This window comes from Helianthus annuus, chromosome 16, assembly GCF_002127325.2.
Source record: "Helianthus annuus cultivar XRQ/B chromosome 16, HanXRQr2.0-SUNRISE, whole genome shotgun sequence".
NCBI lineage: Eukaryota > Viridiplantae > Streptophyta > Magnoliopsida > Asterales > Asteraceae > Helianthus > Helianthus annuus.
In genome coordinates, this window is record NC_035448.2 from 22,566,482 (window position 1) to 22,588,036 (window position 21,555).

A 21,555-nucleotide genomic window follows, 5' to 3' on the forward strand; every position below is an offset into this window, starting at 1 on the left:
AAAGTTGTATAAAGTCTTGTGAACATATGATGTTATGTTTTATAAAAGGTATAAAATAAACAAGACTTAAATTTTATAAAAGAATTGAATTTTTTTTATTTAAATAAGGTAGGCCGCCGCCCCCCCCCCCTCTTCCCAAGACAAAAATGACCAATCACATTGCATGAAAATTAGAGGCTCTTGATTGGGCAAGATTGTTGGTCCAATGAGAAGGCATGCAAGTTGTCATATCTAGATGTTTTGCGATTGGGTCAAAATGGTGGCAATGTCTCTCAAGGTTATAAACCATTTTGTATGACAAAATGGAGTAGAAGACTTGGAAGAACTTGAACAACACTAGAGATTTCTCTCTAGAAATCGGCCAACACAAGGTTGTGCATAAGGGTTTTTCAAGTTTGATTTTCAAGTGCATAAAACTCCATACTCTTCTCTCATAATTTCGGCCAAGGGTTGGTTCCAAGAGAGGGATTTTTCAAGTGAGTTTTGAGTGTAAAATCCTAGCTAAACATAAAGTGTTTGTTGGAAGGCTTGGGGTATACAAGCTTGAGGTCTTCTACACTTGAAGGCAACCGTTCAAGAAGCATCATCCTCTTCATATCCTTTACTCCTTGGAAGGTAGTATTCTAAACACTCTATGGTTGTGTTTTAATTTTTGATAGCATGCATGTTCGTATATGGATATGGGTATTGGGTTTTACATATAAAATGGGTTTTATATCTTGTAAATAACATGTTTTAAATATTAATTCCGCTGCGTTTTTATTTCATATGGATGAAATTGCTTTGATAAACATGTTAAAATAACAACAGCAAGATTGCAAGCGGCATCGGCGAAGCCCCGTGCATCTTCGCATCGTCAAAAATCATGTAGACAGCAGTTTAACGCGTCGGGACACAGGGGGGCATCAGGGGATGCCTCTTCTATGTTGCCGATGCTGTTTTCCTTCGTTTCAGCTTGTAAAACTTGTTTTCGAACCCTGTTCCAACCTGAACTGACCCATGACGTCACGTAACATCCCGTGAAATCCCGTAACATTCCGTGTCCTTATCCGTTATATGACCTTAAAATTTAAATGTACTTACTTGCTTTGCACCTCGGAGCGAACACACACTATGCATAAGCTTTCGGTTTGAGTTCAACCAATTTGATCCTTGTACTTGAATCCCTCAAACTTTGGCTCTGATACCAACTTGTAACGCCCATTCTTTCACGCGGTCAAAAGCAAATATTAAATAACGAAATTTACGATCAAATTTAATCTTTTGTACATTACTTGAAAATTTAAACAAAAGTTACAAGATATCCATTTAATCATTAGTTACGAACCTTCCATCACTTTACAAAACTATAAAACACATGTCTTGAGATGATTTAATAACGAAACTTTAATTACATAATAACCAAAATGTTTTGACCCGTTTGCGTAAACTAACTCTGGAAGCGCGTTGAGAGCAAAGTAGAGAGTGTGTGTTCACTTTGAGGTAGCAATCCCTTTAAAGCGTAGATTTTCCTAAAACCACAACTCGACTTTAAGTTAATATAATGAATCTAACATGGAATTCAAACTTCTAGCAATCATGATAACCGTTCAGAAACTTATTTGGAAACTATGTTATTTCTACTTTTCTTTCTCTTTTTGTGTTTGACTTTCACTTGTTCGTCCCGATAGAATCAGGTCGAGCTTAATCATTCTATGCCATCATTCTCATTAATTCGGTTGATTCGTTCATAAAAATTCATAACGGGTCAATTGCCCGACCATTCTTTGACATATCATTCTTGTTCGTTTGTCCCGTTCGTATCGAGTCAATTTCATGACCATTCTTTTAGATATCATTCTAGTACATTTTACCCGTTCATAACGGGTCATTCTCATGACCATACTTTACATTTCATTCTAGTTCATTTGACCCGTTTATAACAGATCATTTTCATGACCATGCTTTTGCACGCATTACAATTATTACAAAATATGATATTAAGCATTTCTACAAATAAGACTTTAATCGTACAAGTACTGGATCAACTGTATGACCAAATTAAACATTTCATTCTAGTCCATTGACCTGTTCATACCGGATCAACTGTATGCCCATATTAAACATTTCATTCTAGTTTGTTGACCTGTTCGTACCAGATCAACTGTATGACCATATTAAACATTTCATTCTAGTTCGTTGACCATTCGTAATGGGTCTATTACATGATCATTCTTTAACGTATTACGAATACCACAATATATATCAATAAACATTACTACAAGTAAACTTTAATCGTACAAGTAACGTACCTCAATCTTGAACACCTTGTGCTTTCTTGTTACTCGGGCCTTCTTCTTTCACACCTAAATTTCACAATTAACATGCTTTAATCTCATGTTCTCATCTAATACTTTTCTTAACATAACACATTATTAATTTCTCACATTCTCGACATTAGCCTTTAGCATCATAATCATTTAGGATCATTGAAATCACATAAAATCTCTATTCTAAGCATTTCATCAAACACTTGGTGTGCATACCTAAATCAAAGCATAATGTACAAGTAGTCTATGCACATTCTTCCTATTTCATAACATGGATGATTATAATCAATCAATTTCACATAATCTTCACCCTACATCAATTTATCTAACAATACTTCATTATATACAAGTTCATACATCAACATTAATCCTATTTGCAACTACTTGATCATCATACTTCATCATATTCTTACTACAAGTGGGTTTTCACTTTTAATCATCAAGATGAACAAATTCAAGCATAATTCTTGTTCTATGAGGTGATTCTAACTCATAACCATACTAATTTCACATGAACTCATGGATTGATTGCAACCCACTTTCTACAAAAATCACCAAATCATGAAATTCGACTTACCTTATGTTAAACAAGCATAGATGATTACTTATTAAGGCTCATGCATAAGATTGGCATGGATTTCACCCTTCAATTTGTTAGAATTGCAGATTTTAGGTTATGAAGAACTTGTTCTTCCTTCCTTCTCTCTCTACTCCACGCACATACACATACACATACATAAAAATCTGCATTTTGTCTTTCTTATATTCTAACTTTCCCATATGCCATATTCAGCCCCTCATGTTTAATTTAGTATTTAATTTGATCAATACTTCTTATCTTTTGCTAGAAACACATGCATAGGCATTTTAACTATGTTAGTTAGTATCAACCAATGAGCTCCATATTAAACGCTAGGATTTATTAACATGTTAGCTATTGGCCACGATTCGCAATATAGTGTCATTTGTACATGTTACGGTATTAACGCAAACTAAGATACTAACATGTACACATTTTGGGTGTTACAACTAGTTCCAGCACCATCAACCCCATCTTCAACCTCTTCAATTTTAAGATCTTCAACCCCACCATCGAATCCCTCTAATTACTTTTTCGTTTTTAAAACCCCCAAATCAGAAAATGGATCGTTTTTTGAATTAATAGTAGGATCTATACACTGAACGAGGCAAGAACTTTACCCAAACCACCCTTCTAACCCCCTTCGAGGGAGTTAACGTTCTTTATATAGACCTAAAGACACGAATGAGTGAATCAACAAAACATAAAGAGATGATAGAATAAAGTTCACTTTCAATATTAAAATAGTTATTAAAGTTATTAATACATACCCAATTAAAAAGTTAACCAAAGCTTGCAAATCAAAAGTAATACATAAAAGATTTGTCTTCACCAAGTGATGTAAGAGATTAGCCAAGCATGGCCTTTGTTTGATAAAAACTCTTACAATCAATCTTGGACCCCGAGACTACTACACACACTCTAAAGATAGATGATCGAGGAATGTGGCGGATGATGGTGGTATTGTGGTGGTGGAGTGGTGGCAGGTGTGAGAGAAGTGGTTTGCCAAGGGATGGATTGCAAATGAACCAAACAGCCCTATTTATAGCTGGAAACAAGCCTTTCACACGGCCCCGTGTCTTCTTCTTCTTTGTCTTTATTTAATGAGTTGTGTCAGTCTGTATGCTCACACGGCCCCGTGTGTCAGAGGCACGACCCCATGGTATTGTACTTGCTGTACTATTGGAGATTTTGCATATCTGGGAATTGACCACGGCTCGTGTCCATAGGAAACAACCCTGTGTCTCTTCTTTGCTTCTGTTAGTATTTTCTTCATGGATTCTGGAGTGGGGCATGGCCCCATGCTTTGGTGGCACGGCCTCGTGCTTTTCTTCTGATTTGTTGTTTTGGTCTTGTGGTGAATCTCGGAGGGTCGGTATGATGTGTCAACTTCTCTTCTTTTGTATTTATATTGGTTTTTGCCGTTAATTTATTCCTTTTGTACATTTAAGCTCTTTTAATCCTAGAATCGAAATTATACAAAGAAACACACTTTTTCTAACAGTAGTACATAAAATGGTTGATTTTATACCTTATTTCATATAATTTATATGTTGCATTTTGCACATATTAGTATGTGGTATTTGATCTTTATCAAAAGATAAATTCATTTTCTCAAAATGGTTTAACTATTTCTAAATACTACCACAGACTTGATATTATGTGGAAAAACTTAGATCAAATATTACAACTTCATTCATGTACGTGTAATGATTCTAAAGAGTTTAGCAATTTTAATCATATGATAAAACCGATGCAGTTTTTGATTGGTCTAGATGATTGGTATCAATCAGTTAGAATAAACTTATTAATTAAAGCACAAGCTCCTTTTGTAAAATAATCTTTTGTAATTGTTTCTATGGAAGAATCACATAGAAATTATAGTAATGGTATACAAAAGAATCAATCCCAGAATGTAGAATTTGTTACTAAAACTAATCAGTTTGTTTGTTGATAATAAAAATTGAATAGTTAAAAGTATTAATCAGAATTGTAATAAAACATGACATAGTATTGAAAAATGTTTTGAAATTACTGGTTATCTTTCATGGATGAAACCAAGAATTTTTTCGGGGAAAAGGGTCAATACTAGTACTATTTCTGTTTCTGGTAGGAATGGAAATGGGCCGGGTATTGGTAATCCCAGACCCGTACCTGGTTGTAATTATTTATCCTATACCCGGCCCGTTACCGGGTATCGGGCATACCCGCGAGTATCGGGTATACCGTTAATTTCTTAAAATTACCCATTGGGACAAATGTGCAATTTTTACTTTGATGTTTATATAATTCACAATTTTAATAACTATAACAAATGAAAATATGACTAAATACTTTCTTACCATATTCAGACCACATATACAAAACTAAATCAAAATGATTACTTAATTAGTTAATTGTATTAAGACCACCTAATTGCATAAACATCCACGTTAAACTGTGCTAGCTTCCATATTCAATATACATGCTCAAAAATAAGTTATTTGTTTACTAAGTAAGCTTATACATGCTCAAAAATAAGCTAGCACTTCCATATCCATATGAAATACTAGCTTCCATATCCGATATAATTTTGAAGAGATGACTATAGGTAAAGAGAAGACTAAACCCTAGTACTATAGAGAAGGTAATAAGTGCATGTACTAAGTTTATATATTTGGAAATTTATAATATGATACGTTCGAGTATTATTCGGGTAAATGGGTCGGATATCAGGCCGGGTATCGGGCGGGTATCACTAAATCCCATAACCGTACTCGTACCTGAATTTTTCCCTTTTTAAGCCCATACCCGGCCCATACCCATCGGGCTTCGGGTATACCCGGCCCGTATGTTTCGGGTTTCTGGTATACCCGTCGGGCTTGGGCTTTTTTGCCATCCCTAGTTTCTAGTGGTTCCGATAGTTCTTCAATTCCTGCTAGTACTCTAAGTGCTGAACAAGTCACTAGGTTAGTGAATTTGTTGAATGATAAATCAAGTGATGGAACTCAAAGTTGTAATATGCCATGTAGGATTACAAATTGTTATAATTCTTTTAACAGTCATAGTTACCTATATAGTTTCAATTGTTCAGCTGGATTTACTAAGGGACTGGTTGGATAATTGGCTCAGATACAAATCAACATATAGTTATGGCAGAAAAAAACTTGTCTAACTAGATTGATACTTCTGATTTAAATATACAAGTTAAACATTCTAATGAAACTAGTGCTGTTGTAAATAAAATTGGTAATTTGAAACTTAGTGACAAGGTGACTTTGTTTAATGTGTTTGTTGTACCTAAGTATTGTATAAACCTAATGTATGTTTATAAGTCATTTGTTGGTTTTGATGAGGACAGTTGTTACATACAGGATTTGTACTCAAAGAAAGTCCTGGTGATTGGTAGTTAACTAGATGATTTGCACTTTTGTGGTGGTGCTTGTTTGTCTACTAAGGTGTGTTTAAGTCATAATAGTTATGTTGAATTGTGGCATGCTAGACTAGATCGTCCTGCTGATCATGTGTTAAATTTTTTTAAAAGATTCATCAAGTCTTAAAGTTGTTCAAAGAAATAGTCCATGTGAAGTCTGTCATAAAGCCAAAAAATATAGAGAACTTTTTCCGTTAAATGAACATAAATCTGTTAGAGTAGGTGAGCTTATTCATCTTGATGTTTGGGGTACTTATAAAACTAAAAGTAAAGAAGGTTTTGAAAAAAATTCTTATTTGTTGTGAATGATTTTTCAAGGGTGGTTTGGGTTTGTTTAATGAAGCAAAAGAATGAATTTTTTGAAAATGTCCAAAGTTTTGCAAATCTATTTCAAAATCAATTTGAAGAAAAACAATTAAAGTATTTAAAAGTGATAATGGTACTGAGTTTGTGAATAAAAAATGATTGAATACTTTAATTCTAAAGGAATTTTACGTCAAACTTCTTGTGTATATGCAACTTAGTATAATGGCATAGTTGAACGTAAACATAGGCACTTACTTAAATACAAAGATGTATTGTTTTCTACAGATGTAAAGTTTTATGAGTGGATATTTCCTTTCAAAGAAAACAATATTTTAAAACAATATGAATATGTTCTAGAAAAAAACTACTAACAATTTAAACATTTTTTATTTATATGATTCAAATGAAACAAAAAAAATCTGATGATGAATATCCTTGATAAATCTTCCTTATTTAAATATGTGAGGGTTATTTGGTAATTATATAACATTTCAAAGGAAAGTTTAAAATTCCATTAAAGTAGTGAAGGAAAATTGAAATCTCATGATTGAAGGAATTTAAAAGAAAACATTCCAATTCCATTTTCGTGTAATGCAAACCAAACATGATTTATAATGGAAAATAATCAAATTCCAATTTTAATTCCATATGAATCTGCAAACCAAACGGTCCAACATTGTTTCCACCTAATTTCTTTCTTGCCAATAGCCTTTTTAACATAGCAACACAAGAAACGGTCCAACATTGTTTCCACCTAATTTCTTTCTTGCCAATAGCCTTTTTAACATAGCAACACAAGATGTTTATCCTCTTAATCCCCACCAAAATGATAGTTGTTCAAATATCACAAACTGTGCTTAAAAAAAAGGTAATCTCCTTCCTAATATTTTTATTCTGTTTTAATCTTCATACTTAATCATTTAACACTTTATTGTTAATTATTAATAAACCCTTTCAGCTTGTTTTTTTAGAACTGCAATGTCCGCTATGAGACTAGAACCCGTATCATTTGGTGAGGCAACACCTTATTACCCTTCTTAATACCACCATGCTACAAGCCATTTGATCCTTTGAGAAATAAACTTTCAATAAAAGTAAAGAACAACAAGCTAACTTTGTAAAGAAAATGGTTGTGAAATCTAACAAGATTTTCATAGGTAAATCAAAGTCTGATTTTGATTTTGAAAAGTACCTACGTTGACCTGTAATCCAACCCATCTGACCCGTCCATTTTGCCACCACTAGTGAGATTCAAATAACATACCTTGTCGACTGTATCAACTTCTTTGTTTCATTGAGTATTATAGAGGGAGGTGGGGTGCTCGTTTCCTTATGGGGTTTGCGCCCACAAGGTGTTCGATGAAATGCTCGGAGTAAATTTTCAATGAGCCCGGGTTCAAAAAGCCTTTGAACCGTCGGGTGTGAGTCCTAGTTCCGTTTTTTCTTCTTGTTTTGGGGTGGAGACATTGCCTAAGTGTCTTGTTGAAGTTGTTCTCATTTCGCTTTTTCTTTTGGGCCATGTCGAATGGTTTTTGGCCTTACCCCTTCAAGGGGTTCCATTGTTGCCCCGATGGGGTTGCTGGGTCTAAGGGGATCCCAAGGCTTATGACTCATATTAAACGTCACCATTTTGGTTCAGATGATAGGAAAGATAATTTGAGGCGTGCCATTGCTGAAGACCCTAATATTATTACCTCTGTTTATGAAGCCCTTAGGTTGTCTAAACAATGGTTATGTTGGGAGTGCATGTGCCTTCATTCTTTCCGGCGGGGGTGTCACCATGAAGATCGGGTTGTTCGGTTTGTGCCAACGGAAGTGGGTGAAATGGGTTTTATTGTGGGTGTCCCTAGACCGTGTACCGTATCAGAGGTTTCCCCATCTGGAGAGGTATGTGTTGATGTTGCTCCACTTGACCGAGTTTTCTCTCTTCCTATTAAAACTGTTAAGAGCATCCCCTTTAGTTGTCGCATGGCGTTTGCCCAAGCCTTAACCACAACTTTGGATAATGTGGTGGCTATGCCTGATTCGGTTGATACATGGATTCGACTTCTGCTATTATCTCGGTGTACCTTGCGTGTATTTACGCCGTTTAGCCGCCAGGATAAGAGGTCGGGCAACAGGAAAAATGGTCAATTTCTCAGTATACACGGGCGTTGTCTCAATGGGGTGACCGTGAGGGGTTTGGCATTCTCATTCAGTCTTTGTTTGCTCAACCTGTGAAGGAGGGTCCGGAGGGTTTTAAGAAAACGTCTGGAAAAAAAAGCGAGGATGTGAGTTTTAATGTCAAGCAGTGTTTACGTAAGGTTGTCGATGGTCATTTTACCGCTGCAGTTAAGGTCCTTCGTTCTTCTGGGGTTGCGCCACATGATAAGAAAACCATGAAGGCTCTCGTGGATAAACACCCGTGCATGCCCCCTCCGACCATGCCCGCTTTCCTTCCGCCAGAACCTCACCTTGTAGCGGAGACCTACAGTGTGCTTGGGTGTATCACATCCTTCCCGAAAGGGACGTCATGTGGGAGAGATGGTTTGAGGGCTCAACACCTTTTGGACGCCCTTTGTGGTGAAGGGTCTGTGATTGCCGTTAGCCTACTCAGGGCGATTTCAGCTGTGGTTAACCTATTTTTGCGAGGGGGGTGTTTGAGGAGTTTGGCGGAGTTTGTTGCATCTGCTCCTCTTACGCCCCTTCTCAAGCCCGATAATGGGATTAGACCTATTGCAGTGGGTTCGATCTGGAGGAGAGTGGTCTCCAAGGTAGCGATGAAGGGGGTGGGGAAGGATATGGCCAAATATCTTGGCGAGTTTCAGTTTGGGGTCGGGGTTCCAAACGGGGCTGAGGCGGTTCTTCATAGTGCGAACAGGCTCTTAAATGCGCACCACCAATACGGCTCGTTGGCTATGCTTACCGTCGATTTCTCGAATGCCTTTAACCTTGTGGATAGATCTGCTCTTTTAAATGAGGTAAGGAAAATGTGTCCATCCATCTCTGCTTGGGTTGATTTTTTATACGGGCAACCAGCTAGGCTTTATGTGGGGAATGGTTATATTTGGTCTTCCACGGGGGTTCAGCAAGGGGATCCTTTAGGGCCTCTTCTTTTTGCCCTTGTTTTACACCCTCTTGTTCTCCGAATCATAGATCGTTGTAAGCTTCTTTTTCACGCGTGGTACCTGGATGATGGGACCATTATTGGAGATGCTACTCAGGTTGCCAAGGCTTTAGACATCATTAGAGTGGAGGGCCCCTCCTTGGGACTCCTTCTCATAAAAAAAACTGAAGTTTTTTGGCCTACATGCGACGGGGTGAAGACTCAGGAGGGTTTATTTCCGCGGGAGATTGGTAGGCCGGTGCATAGTGTGAAACTCTTGGGTGGTGCTGTCAGTAGAGATGGACAGTTTATTAGTGGTTTGGCCCTCAAAAGAGCCAAATGTGCGGTTGAGCTGATGGGAAGCCTCAAATGCCTTAAGGACCCTCAGAGCGAACTCATCCTACTTCGTTCGTGTATGGGGGTTGCTAAACTGTTGTTTGGTCTTAGAACGTGTCAGTCTTCTTATGTCGGGGAAGTCGTCTCTGTTTTTGACAAGGGGCTTCGGAATGCGATCGAGGACATTGTTGTTTGTGGGGGTGCCTTTTTTGGGGACCTACAAAGGAGGTTAGCTTCCCTCCCGATACGTTTTGGGGGGCTTGGGATTTGCTCAGCTGAGGATGCCTCTTCCTACGCTTTTGTGGCTTCAAGGGCCCAATCTTGGGTTCTTCAAGACCATATCCTTCGTGAATGTGTGGGAGAGCTGTTGGACTCTGATTACAAGGGTGCGTTGGACAATCTGCATAGTTCTCTTCCCGATCTTGATCTTGGCGGTTTCTACATTAAAGACACCGCCCCCATTAAAGTCCAGAAAATTCTGGCGAATGCCTTATATGGCGAAATCGTCAAGACAGTTGAAGAGAAGTTTGCCTTTTCCCCTCGCCAACGAGCCGTGTTTGAGTGTTTGCGAGCCCCACATGCTCAGGATTTCCTGTCTGTTGTTCCCATTGAAGGTTTAGGGCAATGTATGTCGGCTGTGGAATACCGGGCTATCCTCAAGTACCGTTTGATGATACCCCTTTTCCCGGTTGATGACCCGTGTTCTGTATGTCGGAAGTGTTGCTTGGATTCTTTTGGGGAGCATGCAATACATTGCAAAGAATTACCGGGCTTTAAATATCGATATGATTTAGTTCGAGATGTGTTGTATGATGTCCTTAAGCGAGCAGGGATCTCGGCAAAAAAGGAAGCTCCGGTGAACTTCTTGACTGGTCCATTAGAAGGGAGATCTACGCTACGGCCCGCTGACATTCTTGTTTTTGGATGGGAAGGAGGGAAACACGCGTGTGTCGATTTGATAGGTGTGTCCCCCCTCGTTGGGCTAAGGGATCACGGGTTTGTCGCGGGACAGGCGATAACCAAGGCAGAGGCGGGCAAAGTAGCTAAACACGAAAAAGCTTGCATCGAGAATCAGCACGTGTTCGTCCCGTTCGCTTTCGATACATTTGGCGCTCTCGCCCCTGACGCGGTGCGGTTCCTAAAGCGGGTTCAACAGGTGGTAAGCAGTAACACCGCACATGTTAAGGGGGCAGAATTTTGTGTTTAGAAGGGTAGGGTTTGCTATTCAGAAAGGGGTAGCGGCACAGCTTGTTGCTCGTCTACCTGCCATTAGTTTGTAATCGTATTGAGTTTGTTTATTAGTATTTTCTTAATTAAAAAAAATATTAATTAATATTAATGTTAATTAATTCTTTAGCCAAATTATTTATCTATACTATTATAAAAAGGAGAAGTGATGTACATAAACGTAATTTTACATGCGTACAAACATTACAACAATATGTACAAGAAAATGAAGCCTTTTTAGAGGGGTTGAACTTGTATTTTCACTAAACTTTTAAGACACTCGAAGGATAAAAGAGTCATTCTCACACACTAAAAACCCTTCCCTGACCTCAAGACCCTAATCGACACAACCCCCTCCTTTAATTACCTCGCTATTCAATTCTACAACTCAATCGCTCAACTATCGGTCTTCTCTCAGCCCTCTCTATATTCTTTCTTCTTGATGTACGCCTCCCCTCTGTCTATGATATCGGTTTGGAAGTTCATGTAGTGGCGCTCAGTTTTTGGTGGAACGCAACCAAGACTCAGGTGATGATTGCCATTCGAACACACATTAAAGACAGGTCCTGTGGGTGAATTGGGGAGAAGGGAGATGGCAGAAGCCCTAGCCGCCGTCGGATGGTTCCGGTGAGTTATTCCGTTATATATACGTATTTATGTATCGGTGACTTCCATCGTCAACTTTCTTTGTGTTCACTGTTGCTTTTTCAGGTTGATACATGTAATCTTCATGCCTGTCTTCTTTGAGAATACGTGTGTGTGTTTTTTCATAATTGGCCACTTGCTTCATTGATCAAAGAGAAATAGTTATTGATTTTGGATCAAATCGACAAGAAAATGATTTTTTATTGACATGAAAAGATTTGTCTTTCTCTCTCTTTTTTTTTTGTATGGTGAATTTTTTTTTTTGGTTTGTAAACACAGCTTGATCTACTAGCATTCTCTTTATGGATGTAAAAATGGGTTACCAGAATCCAGAATTAGGTCTTGATTGAAGCGAAAGTAACAATTTTGCACGGAAATTGGGGATTTTTATAAGTTAGTGTAGCTGTTGAGGATTCTAGGGTTTGTGAGAGGTGTGTATAAAATTGCGAAGGAAGATGTTTTATTCGCAGTTTATATTAGCAAAAAAGGGTCCGTTAGGGACGATATGGATAGCGGCGCATCTCGAGAGGAAGCTTAGGAAAAATCAGGTTGCTGATACTGATATTGGTGTCTCTGTAGGTAATATTTTGTTTTTTACTGATTTTATTGTTGGAATTTTGGTGGTTGAAGATTATGTTTTGATTATGTTTCTATACTGGGACCTTTTTTTGTGATTCAAAGTAAAATTGGTTATTGAGGTTTTTTTTTAATTAATTTCACTAGGTTCATGCATGTTTCTATTGTCATCCAGGTTGCTTGTGGGTTCGGATTTGTGGTTTTCGCTGACCCGGTGGTTGCTGAAAGAGTTGTGAAAGATAAGCATATCATAGATGGTAGCGATGTGAGTTGTTATGTTCTGTTTTAATTATAGGTACTAAGATCTGTTTAAAGATTAGATTTTTCAAAATTAGATGAATCTTTGATTGCACTGATCATGCATTTGTGAAAAGTTTTGGAATTTAACGAATTTGGGACAGGTGGAGGGGAAGGCGGTTTCAACGGATGATCAAACAAGTTGTTAACTGGAAGAACGGTAGTGTCCAATTCTTGGCGTTTTTTTCCCGGGTATGCTTTGTTCCAACTTCATAGGAAATTTTGCAAAAGAATTCATGGGTGGGGTCAGACGATTGACAAAGTTTGGTATGTTGTGGTTTCTTTTATCAACTTAAAAATAGGCAGTTTTAATTTGTTTACTTGTAAAAGGTCGAACTGGATTTTTCTTTGTCTCAAACAGGTCAAATCATAAAACTAAAATACAAGCCAAAAAGAAACATGTCAAGAGTATATGATTATTGAAATATATGAAAAGTATCTATCCATCTTTATTTAGTTGAACAATCTAGGAGGTTATAAAAACTTGAACAGTCTGAATATGTCATGAGATTTAGTCTTGTAGATCTGGATTGGACTTGTTCGAGAAAATTCTCTCACCGTAGTGAAAACTCGATAACAAGTGCGAAGCGCGCCGAGGCGATAGGTTCATAGGAGCCTTGCACACACAGATGGACTTTATACTTGAAAGTTGTAAAGTAGTATTTCTACTTCTATACGTGCTTGTTCTCTTTCATATGGTTATTGATATGTGAATCACTAAGTAACAGATCTTATTATGGTGGTTCATAGTTGTTCCATCAACATCTGTTTCACCAAGAGGCGCCTCATTTTTAGTATTTAACCAAAAGAAAATAGGCATAACATAACCTTATTGGCATCCTAATTCTTATGTGGCATGTCTTATGGGTAATTTGTCAAAACAATTATTATCATGTATGGTTGAAAACTTTTCAAGCCGAGTTGACCAAAAGCACAAACTATATATTAATTATGATAATAACATTTTTTTCTCTAAATCAAATCAATATGGGCCGGTGTTATGCTAGCAAAATAAACTTTATGATAATTTTACTTGTTTCACCCTTTGTTAGTTTATTTATATATTGTTTTATCTGTTTGACATGTTACTGACATATAGACCCATAGATAAGTGTAAATGGGTCAAAAGCATAACCTTTAGTCCGTTTGTTAAGAGTCTGTTTTGGTATTTGCAGTCACTCAGCATTAACGAGTTTTTGAAACTTGCTGCTGGTGAAAGAAACTACACCCCTTGGCGGGAGTGGAGGCCATAAAGGAGGTAGACGTTACAACCAAGGTTCTGCAAGCCATGCCCCTAAAGCCCCAAAAATTGAAGACTTGCGTCACTTTTCTACTTTAGGTGGCAGGGGAATTATTCTTCTCGCCATGCTGACACGTCATCAACTTTTCAACACTTTTACTGATGGCAGAAGTAATCATATTAGCATAACCGAGTCCTATTTATTCGCAAATGTCTCAGAAATGTAAATTTCTTTTTCTTTCATGTTCTTTTCTGCATTTGTCAGCGTCTTTTATTTAGAAATGCTTTGGATTTTTTCCTAATTTTTAAAGGATTTTAGCGTAATAGTTCTATTTTTTTTTTTTTTTGGAGTAGATGTATAATAATTGATAAGTTTTTTGGATGTGCATTAAGCAGTGAGGATTTACCATAGTAGGTATCTATATCATGTATGTTGAGTGTTGACCTGGTTTTAAAATAGGAAGCTGAACCTCAATCTTCATTCATCTTATATTTAGAATGGTGTCGAGTCACAAAGCTTGGAGAGCCCAAGGAATCTGGATGATGTAAGTGATAAGATGAAACAGGGCAGTTGACCGAAACTATAAATGCTGCTTAGTGTCGGCTGATTATTATGTTAGACAGTGCCTATACCTCTAACAAGGTATGCCAACCATTAATGTTCATGATAAGTTTTTCAAGTGGCAAAATGGATTGGTGAGGAGGCTCAGGTAACAGGTAAATAGCGGTAGCTCTTTGGGACGCGTTGAATGGGGCTGGGTCGGCATGTCAAATATGGTTACAAAATTTATGTTATCTATAATAATTTAGTTTTTGTATAAAATGATTTTAGAGGTTTTATGCACTAAAGATGCACACTATTGACCCACTTCTTTTTAAGCTAAACTAGGGGATATGCCCGCCGCGTTGCGGCGTTATGTTACCATTGGTATTCGACTGATATCGGTTCGGCTCGATACAATACCCATATGATACATGCACTCGGTATAACAATATACACCTGTTTTACATCAACTGAAATCATAAAAACAGTTGTTTGGATGGTATTGGTTAATTATAGTATCGGTGTAGATAACAGATTTCTTTTCGCAAAAGAAATTATATAAATATTATCAAAACCGGAAACCAAAAAATATGAGTTTGTTTTTATTTTAAATAGAAGAACTAAATATTTAGAAACCATTTTAGGTTAATTATCTCATAAATATTGTATTGATGGTAAATCACAAATATCTTTTTACGTTTGAAAGGCTCAATTTTTTTAAATAAATAGTGTTTGACCAAAGCGGTCCAACCCTATAAAGATTTCATAAAGACTTATTTACAATATAATGGTTTCATAAAGACTTATTCATAATTTAATTTTTTTTAACAGCCAACAAATCAAATCCTGAGCACTCTCGAGGTACCCACCGGACAAACGGAGTACTCCGAGAGTAACCCGAGTCGTCCACCACCAATTCCGGGGAAAACCCGGTAATCCACTCGCCGTAGGCACGATGGTGAATTACCGGTAAAACCCGTTTGGTTCAAAGATCGAACCCATGTTTCCCTGGGTCTCCTATCACTACCCACCAATGCCTCACTCTTTTTTGCACCAAGTGGGAATTGAACTTGAGTTTTCAAAGAAGAACCCAAATACTCCTACCACTTGAGCTAGAGTTCATTAGTTATTTATAATTTAATTAAACTCAAATTTGAAGGGTAACCCACACGCCCGTAGGCACGATGGTGAATTACCGGTAAAACCCGTTTGGCTCAAGGTGCGAACCCAGTTTTCTCAGGGTCTCCTATCACTGCCCACCAATATCTCACTTTTTTTTACACAAAGTGAAAATTAAACTTTGAGTCTTAAAAAAAACCCATATACTCCTACCAATTAAGTTAGAAGTCATTGACTATTTATAGTTATATTATAATTTAATTAAAATCAAATTTTCAGCACTGTTCATCACAACTTTCATTTAATATGTATAATATTGATTTAACATGTTGGTCGTTTGATTGGTTAATGATAGAACATGACCCAAATCGTTCTATTCATCAATTGGTTGAAATTCTTAAGGGGTCAAATCTTTCATATGTGTACACAACTTATTTTGTATAATTTTTCTTATCGAATTATGTTCTCGACTCGTATTATCAAGTCCGCCGCAACGCGCGGGTTCCTCACTAGTTTTTAAAAAGAAAAAAAAAAAATACTAAATCCCCGCGCCACACTTAATTTTAAACAGCAATAATTACGGATTTTCATCCTCACGCCACCCCTATATTCCCTCCTTTCCTTTTTCCCGCTCCTCACTCACTCCTTAAAACCCACCACCTCACACACTCACAAACACACACAAAACCCTCACCCAACCACCACATAACCACTCTCCACCGCCATGAACCGCCGCATCAGAAGCCGATCCGCCGCCGTCGACGGCTACCTACGCTACCTAAAGCCAGGCGCTCTCGCTCAACTCCGCGACAGAAAAATCAACGCCAGAACTCACTACAGATCATCCGATTATCAGATCTTGTTATCCAGAGCTTCACCGTCGTCTCCTGCTGCTGTTTCTCCGTCCAGATCTGTTAACGCCGCTGGTTCCACTCCACAACCAGACGCCGCCGTTGTTGACGGCGAATCGCCGTGTTTTTCGCCGAGATTTTACGGTCCGCGGTGTCCGCAACGGAAGAAGTTAATGGCTGTTAGATTGTTTTGTTCTGAACCGTCAGATGGTTCTGGTTCTGGATCTGCTATTGATGCTTTTAGTAGTGATTCTCTGGCTGCTCATTGATTGAAGTTGTTTTATCGTTTATATCGTTGTGTAGAAGTAAACATACAGAGTTTAATTTTAGGTTTTTTTATTTAATTATGAATTTTAGGTTAGTTGCTTGTTTTTCAGCGGTATAAATCGGAAATTATGTTCATAATTTTAAAATATCATCAATAAAAATCATTAATCAATGTATCTAATTGTGTTGTTTCTGGCTTTAATTTGTGTATTTTTTTGAGATTTTTATGTCATTTGTGCATGAATTTTTTTATTCTTCATTAATTACAGGCTATTATGTTGTTTATAATCTTTGATGGATGGATGAAGCGCAGTTAAGACTTGATTATTTTGGTTTTATTGTCTAATAATTGCTTGATAGTTGTATTTTCTGTAATATTTGGTCGGATATTTTTATTTGGGTATTAATATGCACACTGATTGTTGATTTTTAGGACCTAATTGTTGATAATTTTATAGACTGCACTCCACTCTCGCATTTGTTACCACACGGTGAGCCTTTGGCGCCCACAGTGTGGTTTTTAACGCCCCAAGTGCTAATGTGGCTGATGGCTTTGTGCTCACTACACATATTCTTAGCTGATGTAATATTGTCAATTGGTTTGATGTGTAGATTGTTTAAAATTTATCAATGGTGTGAGGTTCAATCTGGATGATATTAGTGACATGATATGTGTAAACTGGGTGCCAAAGAAGTTTAGATCGGCATGTGTGGCATGATTTCAATTTGTAATCTTGTTTTTGTCTAGCTTGAATAAAATTTTGTGGTTCCAAAAAAATATATAAAAAAAATCAATGGTACGGTCCAAGCAAGGCTATGGAGCATTTTGCATTGAACACAAGTTTGTTTTATAAATTTCTACTGATTAGTTATTTTGCATTGGGCATAGGTTTTTCTTTAGGCATGTGATTGATTGGTTGTCTTCATGAATGGTTGAATGATAGATATCTATTACTGCATGGTGGAGACACTTTTAAGAGAAAAATGAGTAAATTCACATTACTATATGATACAACTGTTTAAAAGAATATTGATTCTGATTAAGGAACACGAAGGATCTGTTATCTGTTATTGCACTAAGGTTTTTGATGCAACAGGGGATAAGCTCTAGCATGAACAAGGCCATCATACGCTTCATTTATATCGCAAAACTTGATGGTACATCTCAGTTTTTTTTTTTTTTTTTTTTAATATTATAAGCTAGTTTAAGATATGATGTAACTGTTAACCAGATTCTTTAAATGAACGAATCTTGCTAACATTAACAAAGGGAATGACAACACTAGTGTCGTTTATACCAAGTAGTTATGACAACTCACTTCAAGAAGACTTCACAAAGGGACTTCATTGTTACGGATATAGTAATGCCTTCATTGTGCACATGACTGTATGTTGTTTGATCGGTGATTGCCATCGATAGTCTATGGATCTGTGACAAATGTTATGAATTTATATCTTTAGCTGCATAAGGCATGTTTTTTTTTTTTATGAAAACTAAAGCGACTTGTTGACTTGGTATAAAAGTGATCATTATTGAAAGCGGAGGCTGCTGTTTTGGCATTGCATCACATCAATGTGTACTACTATCATTCATTGCCCCTTATAACCAAGTTTTAGGTGTAGGTCTGTAAACGAATTGAATGAACACAAACATGGTTTGTTTGTAACAAATGAACAAACATGGACGGTTAAACGAAATGAAAATCTTGTTCGTGTTTGTTTGTTAAGAATTGAACGTGTTCGTGTTCATTTATGTTTGTTCATTGATGACTTTGGCCCACATGCATATTTAGCCCATGTATTGCTGCTGAGCATTTTTTATACTCTTCACCTTAATTTATTTTCGAATTGAATAAAAAGTTCTACTGCCAATTATAATTGATTTTCTTTGACTAGTAGTCAAGGAGCTGGCTTTTCTCTTTTAATTCATGTTAGATATTAATGACCATGAAAGTTTATTCACAATATCTAAATAATCTTAACTATATTTGTTCTTAATTATCAAGTAAACTCCTTATTATAGCAGCTTGAGGGCTATCTTTGTCAATGTCGGACAATAACTTGTGGTACCGTGCGTTAAGTTCTTTAGTCTCCTTGGTGAAGCTCCGCAAATGCTCACACACTTCCTCTAACACTTTCCAAGCCGATTTCTACGATAAAAACCATGTAAGAAAAATGATGATCACGAACATTAATTATGATACAAAAATCTCATTATGAGAGTCAAAAAATCATCCTAACATGTAAAATTTTGTGGTATGTCTTATTCCCAAGAGTGGAATTTGTAGGTTATTTCCGGACAACAACCATACCCAGTATAATCCCACATATAGTGAAGCTATTGATAGGGTCTGGGAAGGGTAGGATGTAGGCACGCCTTACCTCTAAGAGGCTGCTTCCAGTGAGACCCCTGGCCCCAAAAACCATAACCAAGACATAAGCTTCTAAAAAAAACATATATAAGCACGCCACTACTACAAAAGATAGAAATAAAAATAATAATAAACGGATAAATAAGTAAGTGCTTGTGATATCATAACTTAAGATGTTTAGGTTATCTTAGAAGCATCCTCACTATTTGAAGTTTGAACACACAATGAATGAGTGGTCATAATGTGATTGGTCAATAGGCATGTATGTGAATTGTGAATTAATTATTTTACAAAAAAAAAAAAAAAAAAAAAAAAACAGATCATGTCACATGTTAGGAACTCGTGTTTTATATTTTTTATTTGAACGAAGAACACACCCCCTTCTAAAATCCACATATTGCCACTCTGTGGCAATATGTTTGTTGAAGTATCTAAACTGATAGTACAAAAAGGTGAAGCACATGATACATACGTGTTGGGAACAGGCATTTTGAAGCTCGGGAACAAGTTGTCGCAACTGGGAGATGAGTTCTTTCGTCTGCTCGTCGGTTATCCTAGGGATTCCCTCTAATATGCTGATTGACTCTGACACGCGGCTTGACATGTCGAACCTTAAGGTCGTTGGTATGTAAAGATAGCAGTTGAATTTGATAAGTGAGCTAGAATGCATATATATATGGGGTTAACGACTTACTTACATATGGTTGGAATTGTGGATGAATTTGACAACATAATAAATATAGTTAATAGGAAAATATGTATTTTAAATACATACAGATATTGCTGTCAAAAAAAGTTAATAGGAAAATATATATAATAAATGAAAATGTACCTACAAAAATATACTTTTAATTAGGCCCAAAAAAATTTCTCTTGATGATTTAAGAATATCGAATGATCCTTGTTAACATTAATAGAGGGAATGACAACGTTGTTGTCGTTTATACTAAGTAGTTATGTCAGCTCACTTCATGAAGATTATACATAGGGATTTCACTGATTCGAATATAGTAGTGTGTTAATTATTGTTTGATCAAGTGAGCGCTATTGATTGCGATGAAGCGTTGACAAATGTTTTTGGATTTCTATATGTTAGGATATAGTTGTGACTTATTGATGTGGTTTAAAGTGCATCTAATCTAACCTCTAAATTCGGAACCACCATATATCAAAAACATGACAATGGACCCCCTGGTCCTGACGGTGTGAAGGATTCCTATTGCTTACTCAGCTTTGGTGAACGGTGACAGTATCACAACAGATCACATTTCACCCGCAGGAAGCATTCACAAAGACAGCCCGGCTGCTAAATTTCCTCTTGATCGTGGTGTTGACCGCTAAGACTTTAATTCTTATGGACGTTGAACAGGTAGTGATTAAATTATGGGCAAGGGTACTTTTGGCAACATACGCATTGTTAACAAGCTCTTGAATGGATAAGTTGGCCCCAAGACAGTTCATAATCTTGGTGTTTGATGCAGCATCAGTAAGTTCCTAAACTTGACAGCTATTTTTTTATAGTGGTTATAATCACCAAAAATAAAATCATCTCGAAAAGTTCGTACATAACTAAATTCAGACCCATTTCCTTTTGAATGGGTTGATCCATATTTTATATCTAATGTATGCTTAAAAATCAAATCGATTACAGAGAAGCAAATCAAATGACTTTAAGCAAATCAAGTGGGTACAAATTCGACCTAAGACCATGCGTAGTCGTCCAATTTTGCGGGCATTTTTTTACAAAATCACGCCCAACCACGCCCACATATGGCCCCCCTGGGCGTTTTTTCACAAAAATTGGTTTTGGCGTGGTTTTTTCCACGCCTTGCTTCCATTTGTTTGTCCAATCACCTTTGATTTCCTTTTGTTTGTCCAATAAGATTTTTTTGTTTTTTTTATTTATTTTTATTACATCTCTTTTAACACAATGCCCCACATCCTCACTACACCCATTTTAGAAAATGCCCCATTGCTGACTGGGCTGCCATATGACGCAAAACGCCCAAAGGTAGGGGCATTACCAGTACACATGGTCTATGTGTTATATTCTATGCTTAGATCTATATATATATAATGAATTCAAGAAGTTAGGTATGTATTAAATAATGTTATTTTTGTATGTTCAACGCATTGATTATTTCTCGAATGTTTAAATTTTTTTGGAAAAAGGGTGTGCTAGGCCAAGTCGGGCAACGACCTGAGGCCCAAGTATCCAAGCGGCCCGACAAGTTTTAAAAGCTCTTATATATTATGTATAATAAAAGGCCCCAAAAACTTCCTATTTACCAACATGTTAACTTACCCAAATTTGTAAAAGCCCAAATTTCAAACTAAATTAAAAAGAATAATAATAACAAGGATGAGACCAAAACTTAAACAGTGATTG

General features: G+C 36.9%; 1 protein-coding gene and 2 long non-coding RNA genes across 10 annotated transcripts; 2 read left to right on the top strand and 1 right to left on the bottom strand.

Moving 5' to 3' along the window:
* Nucleotides 1–2,032: 2,032 nt before the first annotated feature.
* On the bottom strand, nucleotides 2,033–3,019 carry LOC110914939. Its single transcript, XR_002578648.1, has 2 exons — nucleotides 2,887–3,019; nucleotides 2,033–2,345 (listed from the first exon to the last, which is right to left on the bottom strand). It is a non-coding gene; the product is annotated as an uncharacterized LOC110914939 (long non-coding RNA).
* An 8,530-nt stretch (nucleotides 3,020–11,549) lies between these two features.
* On the top strand, nucleotides 11,550–14,921 carry LOC110916192. Of its 8 annotated transcripts, none has more exons than XR_002579552.2 (6): nucleotides 11,552–11,882; nucleotides 11,967–12,010; nucleotides 12,180–12,479; nucleotides 12,652–12,741; nucleotides 12,878–13,040; nucleotides 13,949–14,337. It is a non-coding gene; the product is annotated as an uncharacterized LOC110916192 (long non-coding RNA). The 8 variants fall into 8 exon arrangements; XR_004884986.1 differs by adding an exon at nucleotides 14,511–14,921 and having other exon boundaries at nucleotides 11,553–12,010; nucleotides 13,949–14,236; XR_002579554.2 differs by having other exon boundaries at nucleotides 11,553–11,882; nucleotides 11,967–11,976.
* A 1,479-nt stretch (nucleotides 14,922–16,400) lies between these two features.
* LOC110919076 lies at nucleotides 16,401–16,796 on the top strand. The gene has a single exon (XM_022163353.1). It carries the CDS (start codon nucleotides 16,401–16,403, stop codon nucleotides 16,794–16,796), a length of 396 nt encoding a protein of 131 aa, XP_022019045.1.
* Nucleotides 16,797–21,555: the final 4,759 nt, after the last annotated feature.